Consider the following 11,920-nt stretch of genomic DNA (forward strand, 5'->3'; position numbering starts at 1 on the left):
CTATTGACAGTGAAAAGAAAATGAATTTGGATATAGGGTTTATTGAAGATATGTGGCTCACGGTAACAAATATTTGTTTAAGAAATTATTTAGTATAAAACATTTAATTTGCTTTTATTTACTTTAAAACATTCTCCATAGATTATAAACCAAAATGGGGGCTTTACAAAGTGTGGCTGTCTTTAAAAACTGTTTTCTTCCCATTTATTGTTGTTATAATGATATGGTTTTGGAGACGTGTTCATATGCTCTCAAGATCACCAGCTTTATTAGAATATATGCTGATATATTTAGGGCTTACTTTAACTTTCTTAAATAGTAAGTAATAAAATTATTTAAATATACCATAGTTCATTTCATCTTCATTTATTTAAAGATTATATAATTTAATGTACTGATTTAGGTTGAAAACTTAATTATAAAACATGAACTTCAAATAATATTGTAATATAAGTATTGCAATGTATTAACTTAGAACTCTTATTATTTATTTATTCATAATAAATTTTTTTAATATGGCATGGTTTCATAATTTTATGTTTTCACATTTTGAAGAAAATAATTTGTTTATAGTTGGAAATCATTTTTGTTGTTACTCAGTATTTTAATTACAATATGTGTTTATTTTGATATTGCCTTATTCATATTTTTTTTTTTTTAGTGCCTTTGGAATACTTAACTTTGATATATGATATGCCATTTATGTTACTTTTGGGCGATATACGTCAAGGAATATTTTATGCAATGCTACTATCATTTTGGCTTATATTTGCCGGAGAACACATGCTGGTAATTATTTTTCACAGACTATTTCTAAATTTGTCTTTTCTTTAGCACTGGAATTTACTTCTAATTTTTTAATAATATTAGATTCAAGACACTAAGAAAGTACATTGAAGGAATATTGGAAGAATCTCTGTGCTGTGGCTATGGGCTGCGTTTCTTTATTCATTTTTGATATGTGTGAACGTGGTGTGCAACTCCATAATCCATTCTACTCTATTTGGGTTACAGATATTGGAACAAACTTAGCAGTATCCTTTTTCAATAATCTAGTTTTATATTTTTCCATATTTGCATGTTTCTAGATTATATATATTGCTTTATGATTTTTTCTTAATAATTATTATAGCTAACTTTCATTATCCTCGCTGGAATTTCAGCTGGTGTTTACTTTATGTTCCTTTCCTACATGACATGGAAAGTGTTCTGTAACATTAGCATTAAGCAGTCTTCATTGCCTGCTATGTCTACAGCTAGACGATTACATTATGAAGGATTAATTTATCGTTTTAAATTTTTAATGCTAGCTACTTTATTATGTGCAGCTTTAACAGTTATTGGTTTTATTTTGGGACAAGTAAGTAACTCATTTCAATTTTAGTTCAAAGTAAGTATTGTAAATTCTACTAATTTGTTTTGTAATATACAGGTTACTGAAGGAAAATGGAAGTGGGATGACGATATTGATCTCAATTTTACTTCAGCCTTTTTCACTGGAGTTTATGGAATGTGGAACATTTATATTTTTGCATTGATTATTTTATATGCTCCTAGTCATAAACAGTGGCCTGCCGATAGTCATATAAGTAAGATTTTTTTTGTTACTATTTACTAATTATCTGAATAATAGTTCACAAAATGATGTTTTTATTGAGGCATATTTTGCTACTTGCATGGCACATGCCAGTTTAGTATCTGGATCTTTCTTTACATTTATTTTTAATTTATTTACTGCTATCTGTTATTGAAAGCAATGAGCAGAAATTGTTAATATATGAGAAAAGGGATCACTTTCTCACAAATTATCACTTTCTCGTATATTGTTAACAATTTCTGCTCATCGTTTTCATTAGCAGATTGTAGAATAAATGAATATATATATATATATATATATATATATATATATATATATTTAGAAATATCTGTACCCACACTTTTGTCCACATAGAATTCAACAAAAAAGTTAATTCATTTTTATTTTAATTGCCATTTAGTTTTAGTTTTCTGTATTAGCTTGATTGAAAAAGTTCTTCATATACAATATTTAGGCTGCGATTTTCTTGAGCGAATACAACAGCACTTTTAGCCTTTTTCAAGCATTTAGAGAGTTTTGACTTTCTGTTAATCATAACTAACATTTAAAAAATGAAAAATCCAGCTTATATTTTTGAAAAATAGCTATCAATGATACTAACTAAATAAAATAACTTATGAATAATTTATCAATTTTTAGTTAAATCTGTAAGGTGAATGCAAATGTACTTACACTATAATTATTTAAAATAGTTTCATAAAGGTAAAAAAAATTAAATGAAACAAAATTATTCAAATTAAAATAATATAAGATGTAAAAATATATATAAGATTATTAAAATATTTTGAATTATGGTAAGACAAAATTGAAAAACCAAAAAAAAAAAAACAATTAATAAACCAGTTAACTTTTTTGTTAAATTTCATGTGGATGTAATCGCGATATTTAAAAGTAAACTTGGCCCAGATGCATCCTGCCAAGAAAAGTTTCATCAAGATTTGTTCAGTCGTTTTGAAAAAAATGTTAATTTGGTGTATATGCCCTATTTACATTAGTGCATATAATAGCTGAATCTATATTACAGACACTCTAATTTTATTTATATGTATAAATAATTATATTCTCATTTGTTTATATATATTATTCATATTTTATAGTTGTAATATTTTATCTTTATCTTACAGCTGATCATAGTGTGAGTGAAGAAATAGAATTCAGCCGTTTGCCAACAGATCCTTGCTCAAGTGAAATATCATCCCTTACTTCATTTGTTAGAAAAACAGCAGTGGATTAAATGCGAAAATCTATGGTTGTTATATGGTGCATGTGGTTTTGAAATACTCAATTTGAGGTCTTCGCAATCTTTATAGATTAAGATTTTATACAAATGTGCTTTTAATACAAAAATGTCATGAATATGTACGTCATAAGATATGAGTTCTGTGGTATTATATTTTACATCTATAAATGATAACCATTTAATGATAATTATTTTGCTAAAGTAAATTAGAGTTAATTAATATTAATAATTGAAACGTATTAGATGTTGTGTTATTGAAATAATTTTTATATTTATATGATCTTAATATTATATAAGCCTAACAGTATTATTGACAAATGGCCATGTTAATTTTATGTATATTTATACCCATAATTTTATAGCTTTTTATATGAAAATGTAATATTAAGTTTGCTAGATTAAAATTTACTTTATTTTGAAGTGGCTTCTGCTAAGCTCATTCAACTCGAATACTAGAAGCTTTTAAACAATGTTTTAAAAAGAGCTTTCTAATATTTTAACAAATTCTTAGCTATTTATGTTGCTCTCTGTTTTGTACTATAATTTTAACTGATAACAGTATTCACATAAACAATTGTAATGTTTGTTTTTGCAAACTGTTTAATTATTGTCTTGTAACTTTCATAATTGTCTTATTACTATTTATTTCATACATACTATTCATTTTCATTTGAACCATTGATCCATAATGTATATATAAAGTTGCGCTTCCGTCAATGTACATTGATGTTAAAATAAATAATTATAATTTAACATCTCTATTTCAAATATCTAACTTAGTTTATTCAAGGTTTCAAGTGATTCTAAATCGTTTGACTTTACATCGGCTTTAAATTGTTCGAAATTTGGTAAAGCTATATATGCGTGTGGACTAAAATTTGACCTAATGACCAAATTTTCTTAAAAACGGATGCACTGATTTCAAAAAATTTATGCCATTTGATATTGATTAGTATTGCAAGACGATCATCCGAGCTGTTTCTTTAGAATTTGCAGCAAGGTGCAAAAGTTTTCATCAACGTTCTCACCAAAAATGTTCAACTGACTTTGAAAATTTTAAAACACGATAAACGAAAACAATGAAATGATATGACTTGGGTATTGTGCTGACTAGTTTTTAGTTAAGATCGGCCGGGCTGTTTCTTCATAATTCATTGTTGCATTTTTTTGGCATTGACGTTCACATGAAATAAAACACATTTTTAGAACACCAAGTAAAATGATATGTACAGCCATACTTGTTTATCTATGTGTGTTAACAATAGTTAGTTCTAAATAGCTAAATATTATTGATTAAGTTGGTTATTTACATGTATCGAAAAGTTTATATAAATTGCCTTAAAACAAAATGCCACTTACAATTAGTAATTGCGTTACAAATTTCTAGATAAATGAAAAAATATATTGAAATCTAGTGTAGTATAAATTTTTATATTCTTATTATGTCACTTGAATTTACCGCTTTGCTATAGCCAAGACGCCAACCTTCAAAAATGTCAACAAGATAACGAAATTTGACCGATTGTGCAAAGATTTTATCTATATTTATTTAGAACATTGACAATATACAAGTCACATTATATAACAATTTTGCACATTTTCATCATCATGTCTTTCAGATTTTGTCCAAACCTATCGTTTTTATTTAATGAAGTTCCATTTGCCAGCAGGTACCAAAAGGCAAAATCTTTGGGGTTTAAAGGAGTTGAAAGCGGTTTCCCTTTCAATGCCGATTTAAATGCTGTCATAGATGCAAAAAATGATTCGGGCATTGATCATGTATTAATAAATATATATACAGGTAATAGATAATGTAGGAAAATGATTAACATAACAATGTCATTTTGTTCAATTTTAGGGGATACTTCGAAAGGAGAACTTGGCTGTGCATGCATACCTGACATGTCTTCAGTATTTGATGATGCACTTGATAAAACTATTGACTTAGCTAAGTCATTAAACTGCAAAATGCAAGTTCTTACTGTATTTATTTAGGAGCTTAAATATTTCATTGTTGTCAATGATAATGAAGATTTCAAATAAAAATTTGGCAGGATTCATTTAATGTCGGGAAAAGTAATTGGTCCATGTACACAACAAAACGATGAAGCTTATTTGCACAATTTGCAGAGAGCATCAAAAAAGTTAGAGCAAAATGATATAATCGGTTTAATTGAGCCAATCAACTCGATAACTGTGCCTGGATATTATTTAAATGATTACGGCAGAGGTAAGTGATATAATTTTTTTTATTACAAAATCTGTTTCAGTTAACTGTTATATTTTCTTTATATAAATTTGTATTTCATTTTATCCTCATATTTTATGAATCATCATTGTTTTATATGAATATTAATAGTTTTGTGAATAATATATGTCTATAAGTTATTACTTTATTCAAATCTAACTTGTTTTTTTTTTTAATATTTCAGCACTCACTGTCATTAAATCAATAAATAGTCCAAATTTGAAATTGATGCTTGATATTTTCCACCTACAACATATATGTGGAAACATTTCTCATAACATTAAGACATTGCTGCCATATATAGGGCATATCCAAGTAAGTTAAAATATTTCAGTTTAAGATTTAGTTAAAACTAATTTATACATAAGATAACTTGTTAATCAATAAATATATATTATTCAGATAGCGCAAGTGCCTAATCGCAATGAACCGAATACTCCAGGGGAAATTAATTTTCCATATGTGTTTAAACTTCTAGAACATCTAAATTATTCGAAATGGATCGGGCTTGAATATGTTTATAAAAATGGTTTTGACTGGATATCAGACTATGGTTATTCTAATTAATAATTGTTTTACAGTAATAACAACAATAATAATACAAATTTCAGCAGATTGTAAATGTTATTGACGCTTCTGATTTTGTTATGATCATAATAATTACCTCCCAACAAACAGCTTCATGCCTCACAGCAAACAGCTGTTATTTTGACGGATATATTGTTAAATTATCTTCATTTGTGTCATCATTATATACTCCTTATATCATCTCATATTGCATCAAATTGTAAATCACTGGCACTAGGTTCATTGATCATAATTATATAAATATGTATTGTATTGAAAAAAAAAATTAATATATTTTTGTACTGTGTTAAATAATGAATTTTATTTTGCACATACTGTCATTTACATTCATCGTTTCATTCTTTGAATAATTGCTTCACTGACATTTACTTTGATTTTGCTTATATCTGCGGTTATATATATAATTTTTTTTAATTTTATGTTTTGAAATTGTACTTTCGAAGCATTTGTTAACTTCCCGTAGGGTAGTTATAGTAATGGGCCGAAAATCGTAAATTAATTTTTTTGCATTTCTCGACGTTTTGAAGTTTTTTGAACATTTTGGCATACCTCAGAAAAAAATGATGTGTGTGTGTGTGTGTGTTTTGTATGTCCGCATTTTTTCGTCCACGTTTTCGGGCGCGCGGATCAACACATTTTAATGGTTCAAATCATCATTGACATTCGATTCCTATTGATTGGGAGATGTGCTGATTAGTTTTTTGGCAAAGGCAGGTTTAGCCGTTACGGAGATACGGAGCAAAGAGTGCAGAAAATAGAAATCGAGTTTTTGAGAGAACGGAGTATCCGATTTGAATGATCTAAAAAACATTGAATTTGTAATGATTGGAGAAGAGGTGATTAGTTTTTGGCAAAGGCAGGTTCAGCCATTTCGAAGATACAGAGCTAAATGTGCCAAAAATGGCAGTTTTTAAAAGAACTGAGCGTCCGATTTGAATGGTTCAAAGAACTTTCTGCTTGTTTTAACAAAATAATTGCTTTTGAAGAAAAAAATTCAATTTTCAATTTTTTTTTGTATATCGAAAATAATTCAGATTTTAATTTAATTCTGATTAAAGTTTTTTAACTCTGACTAAACTTATATACTTTAAATAAATAGTTTTAACTTTGCAATTCAGTTTATATAATTCTTATAAATATTAGACAATGTTATAATATTTATAATAATCTATTTGAAAACATTTAATATTCCTCGAACATTTCGTTACGGTACGGGAAGTTCCAGCAATTTGCCTTAAGGCACGATACACCACTAGTTTAGCTGTACATTAACTCGAAAAGAGCGATTATGAGCGAGTTCAAAATCTATTGAAGTACTTTATTGAATTTTTTAGCATAGATTTTTTAGATTTTTTAAATGCAAAAATACTTCAAACATTTTGAAATAATTTTAGTTTCACTTATCTAATATTTGAATGTACAACGGCAAGTTTTACCAATAGGCAGCGCCAAAATAGAGAAACAATTCACACAGCCGACATCAGAAAATTACCAGATCGATGGTTTTCATTCGCTTTCCCTAGTTTATTTAAGAAGATTAAGTGTACAATAGAATTAAAAATGTGGAAGATGATAAAATTACTTATTATTCCAAAAAAACAACTTATTAAACTTTACTGACATTCCACATATAACATTAATGAAGCGGCACACGTCGTAACAAATAGTTTGGATCATTATGTGCATAATCTATTTGTTTATTTAATTTGTATAATAATATGTACTGAATTACTAATAATTTATTACGTTGCTTTATAGGTTCTGATGCACCCAATTGGTTTTATTTTATTTGTTCTTACTATTGAGTATGGGAATTTGAAAGAAATTAGAACATGGAGAAGCCGTATTAGCTGAAAGAGGTAAGTTCATAAAAAAACAAATGATATTGTAACTTTTTTACACTACTGTATGATCCAACAAGCCGCACTAGTATTTGCTACACAAATTATTTTAAGATTTATCAATAATTATTACTAAATTAAAATCACAATAACAATTTAGAATTCTCAATAATTTATCCAAGTGTGATAAATATTTATGCACAGTTCAAACAACGGATGTCGTCTATAAGCGACACTAGTACAAAAAAGTCGTCAAACAGATGTTCCTATAGGCGACGCTCGTAGCGAAAGGGTTAATTGTACATTTTGTCAGGTTTGGACTATGACATACATGAGTTTTATAAATTTTATATTATGATCTAAGCACAATGCCTTAGATAGGACGATTGCATACATTTTGATAAATATAAGTCTAATGGTTAGGTCAATAATCGAAATATTTAGATAAAGATCATTTGTTTTATCAATATTTTGAATAATTGCAATTTTATATATAGGGCTATAATTTGCTGCAATGTGTCTAATATAACTACAAATTCGGAAGCCAATTATTTTTCCATAATATAAGATAATAGGATATTGTTAACATAAAAAATCGACTTATGCAATCTGAATGTTGTAACGTGAAGTGTTGCTTTGAGTGCATTTTACAATGTCTTATATAGCTTACCTATGGATTATGTATTTTCTGTTAATAAATTTAGTAATAACCCCGCTTAACGCGGGTTTACGTTCCATTAAAGTAAAGCGTAAAGCGAAATAACGCTAAACGGGACGATCTTAACATGCAAATAATTTGATAAGGTAAAGATAAATATAAAATTATGGCTATATATTAATTTCAACAATAAAATAAGATTATTTCATACAAAAATAAAAATAATTTTAACGAATATACTTATAAAAATAAATAAAATTCCAATTTATTCGAATCACTCAGTTTATTCTGTTTCCAATATTTTGCTTTTTTAACTTCCCGTAGGGTAAGTTACAGAAAATGAAAATTTTTATATATTCTTACGTTTTAAAGGTTTCTGAACACTTTGGCATACCTTAGAAAAATTTGATGTAGGTGTGTGTTCGGATACATATTTTCGTCGACGATTTCGTGAACACGGATCAACCGATTTGAATAATTCGATTCGTATTGACAGGGAGACTTGCTGATTAGTTTTTGGCAAAGGCAGGTCCAGCCGTTTCGAAGATACGGGACAAAAAGTGCAAGAAAATTGTAATTTAGTTTTTGAGATAATGGAAGCGCTCGATTTGCATGATTCAAAAAAACATTTTATTTTTGTTGATGAAATGAAAAACTGATGAATTTTTTGGGTAGGCCGGTCTATGTCAATTGGCGGCCAAAAACGATCATTGCACATATGCACATCAAATTATCAGATATTTAATAATAAAAACAAACTTTTGTCACAAGTTGTTGATAGAAGGATAAAGCATTTATAACACAAGCCTTGCTGTTGATCTCTCTTATCAGAATTTTGATTATTTTCAACATATTGGTCCTTAATTTCTGTCACATTGATATCGTATCTATTTACATGTAACTTTGAAAACTATTTTTTTCTTTTCTTCGTAAACCCTCCACTATCAATATTTTTGTTTTATTCTTGCTCAGTCAATTGCTTGATCATTATTAATAAAGACTAGCTGCTGTTTTTTTTAACTATTTTTTTCTAGATTTCCATATTTATGTGATGTAAACTTTTTTCTTATGGTATGTAATCTATACATTTCAAAGGTTCTGAACATTTTGGAATACCTTATAGTTAGAAAAATAGATGTATGTGTGTATGTGTATGTATGTATATGCTAATTCAAATATTCGTCGACTATTTCGGGAACATCGATTCAACCGATTTGAATGAGTTTTTGACCAAGACAGGTCCAGCCATTTCAAAGATATGAGGCAAAAAGAGTCAAAAATAGTAATTCAGTTTTTGAGAGAACGGAGAAATTGTCAAAAATTTTATTTTTTCAAAGCTTTCAAAAAAATTTGAAAGCTTTTCTAAAAAAATCAATTTTTGGTACGGGAAGTTCCAACAATTTGCCTTAAGGCACGATGCCATGCATCATTAGTTTAACGATTTTACTCGTATTTTCGAGAATTACCAGGCAGAAATAAAAGAGCGCTAAATGTTAGCAGTGTTAAGCGAACTGTTTTACTGATTTTCTAGTTTGACTAATTTCAATAGAATTAACAGAAAATGCGCATCAGATAGACTTGAACTTGAAAGGCTGAAGCCTGAAATCAGCAGTGACGGATCCAGCTTTGGCGCCAGGGGGGGGGGTCATAGAATTAAATTGTGTATAGAACATATAATTGCAATGCGATCCTTAAATTAAAAATCCTTAAATTTTAGAAGTCTTTGACTCCGCCGTAAATTTTAGGAGTCTTTGACTCCGCCGGTCTATAATAAGTTATAACTTGTATACATATTGTATACATATGTATACATATTGAAGTTATAAAATGTGTTTGGTAACAAAATACATAAATAAAATCATTATGAAGTAATTTTATTGCTGAATTAGTGTTTATCTAAGTCTTAAGACAAGCTCAGGGGAGGGTCATGACCTCCGTGATCCACCCACTGGAAACCAGGCTGAAATAAGAGCGCTAAATGGAAGCAGTGTTAAACAATTTGTCTTACTGATTATCTAGTTTTACTATTTTCAATAGAATTAACAGAAAATGTGCATCAGATAGGCTTCTACATTTTCAGGTTTCTAATATACGCATGCAATTTATTTTAAAGTGCATTATATTAGATGTCGTAGTACTGCGTTCGTTTATATTCTGTGTAACAAGAGTGCACAGTGTAGTTCTTTGACATACTAAACCTAGTAATTTTTTATTTAATCAGAAAAATGCTGCCGCCTTTCTTATTTCTTTCCAATATGACCAGACACACAATTCGAATCCCGAGCTCGCACACATAAACAATACTCACGCACACGAAACCCCACACCGCCGCGCACAGTTTCCATATAAGGCATCACAAAGACCGAGATCAAAGCAAATCGTGGAGGCGGGCTATTTAAATTAGCACAGAGCACACCCTTCCGAACCCCAAACCCCAACTCCGGGGCTTCTTCGAGCTAAGGGTATGTGGGGTGGTATATATACGTAGCAACTCGCCTGACCGAATGAAGTGCGCACGAATATGAATATTTCAACGAGAACGAAATTACGATTAAAGGGGGCGCCGGATGAAGTCATGCAAAATATTTTATTCGGATTATCAGCCGTACCAATTTTGAATAGGGGTTATATAAGCTACGATGTTAGGTTTTCATTACTCCAGACTTTTCTGTATGATTTCGCACTCTACTTTTATTTTCCATATAAATTAAAAAATACCGATGGCAAAGTTTACGAAACTCAAAGAATTACTTTTAATTCTAAATGCATTCAATCAATAGGGAAGACTGGGTACGATTGTGTCACTTTTTTATCATCAATAATTTTGTTAATTTAGCAGTTAGCTGAAGAAAAAGTAAATTAAATGGTGATTTGAAGATTTGTCTATATGGAAATACTAAAATACTGTCCGTAAATACAATGGATTTGTTATAAACTCAAATCATACAAAGAAAGGGCGAGTATCACAATCGTCAAGTAATAGATGCACGAAAATATGTTAAAAAACAATAGGTATAAACACCAAAATAACTTTTGTTGTCAGAATCGACTTTAATGTCAGTAATATGTAACACAATATCAAATTCATTTCATCATTTAAACAAAGCTTATATCTACACGAAGCATATTGTCTGTCTTAAAAAATTATATTATTTTGATCGGCAATAAATCAATGCAAGTAAACAAAGCTTATGAATACATTATAAAAATATATTACAAAACATAATTTTTCAACAAAGTCAATAATACATTTTTGTGGATCTTTTTTTTCTTGTATTGAATTTTTCTTTTCCTTTTTCTTTTATATTTTACTTTATTTATTTAATCTTTACCCGAAAAAGACAAGCCCCACAACAACATGTCACAACTGTACCCAATGCACACTTTTCAAACAAATAATCGTTATTACTGACAATGAGCTAAATTATCTAATTGTAAGCAAATACTAATTGCTGGTGAATAACTACTAATGTTAAACTTACAGCAAAAAAACAAAGTGATCGTTCTGCATACAAGTAATAGTTATTATTTAAAGAAATCGAACGGAAAAACTTACTTCTGACTCTTTAAAAACAATGTGATCTACAGATCATGTTAACGTAGGGCGCCGACCGAGAGCAAAAATGGAAACTTGTTCAAACAAATATACTGCATCTTTCTCCCATTAGTATAGTTAAGTTGTTAGACTGTCACTACCGTACCCTGGCACAATCGTACCCAGCCTCCCCTACATTCATAAATTAATGAT

At 28.9% G+C, this 11,920-nt stretch overlaps 2 protein-coding genes across 2 annotated transcripts; both read left to right on the forward strand.

Annotated features, from left to right (window-relative positions):
• Positions 1-2: 2 nt before the first annotated feature.
• On the forward strand, positions 3-2,857 carry LOC113376059 (protein wntless-like; the record flags this gene model as incomplete). The annotated part of the gene is given in 9 exon segments (XM_026615988.1): positions 3-62; positions 142-169; positions 172-318; positions 662-789; positions 871-880; positions 883-1,034; positions 1,133-1,360; positions 1,433-1,589; positions 2,722-2,857. Coding segments are annotated over 9 exon segments (1,020 nt in total), but the record flags the coding sequence as incomplete, so codon positions are not given.
• A 1,588-nt stretch (positions 2,858-4,445) lies between these two features.
• Positions 4,446-5,882, forward strand: LOC113376060 (putative hydroxypyruvate isomerase). The gene is made up of 5 exons (XM_026615989.1): positions 4,446-4,638; positions 4,696-4,807; positions 4,892-5,067; positions 5,270-5,400; positions 5,488-5,882. Exons 1-5 carry the CDS (start codon positions 4,446-4,448, stop codon positions 5,650-5,652), a joined length of 777 nt encoding a protein of 258 aa, XP_026471774.1. The 3' UTR covers positions 5,653-5,882.
• The last annotated feature ends 6,038 nt before the right edge of the window (positions 5,883-11,920 follow it).

This window comes from Ctenocephalides felis, unplaced genomic scaffold (genome assembly GCF_003426905.1).
Source record: "Ctenocephalides felis isolate EL2017-DRISC unplaced genomic scaffold, ASM342690v1 CF-g0.4_SCAFFOLD_01886, whole genome shotgun sequence".
NCBI classification, from domain to species: domain Eukaryota; kingdom Metazoa; phylum Arthropoda; class Insecta; order Siphonaptera; family Pulicidae; genus Ctenocephalides; species Ctenocephalides felis.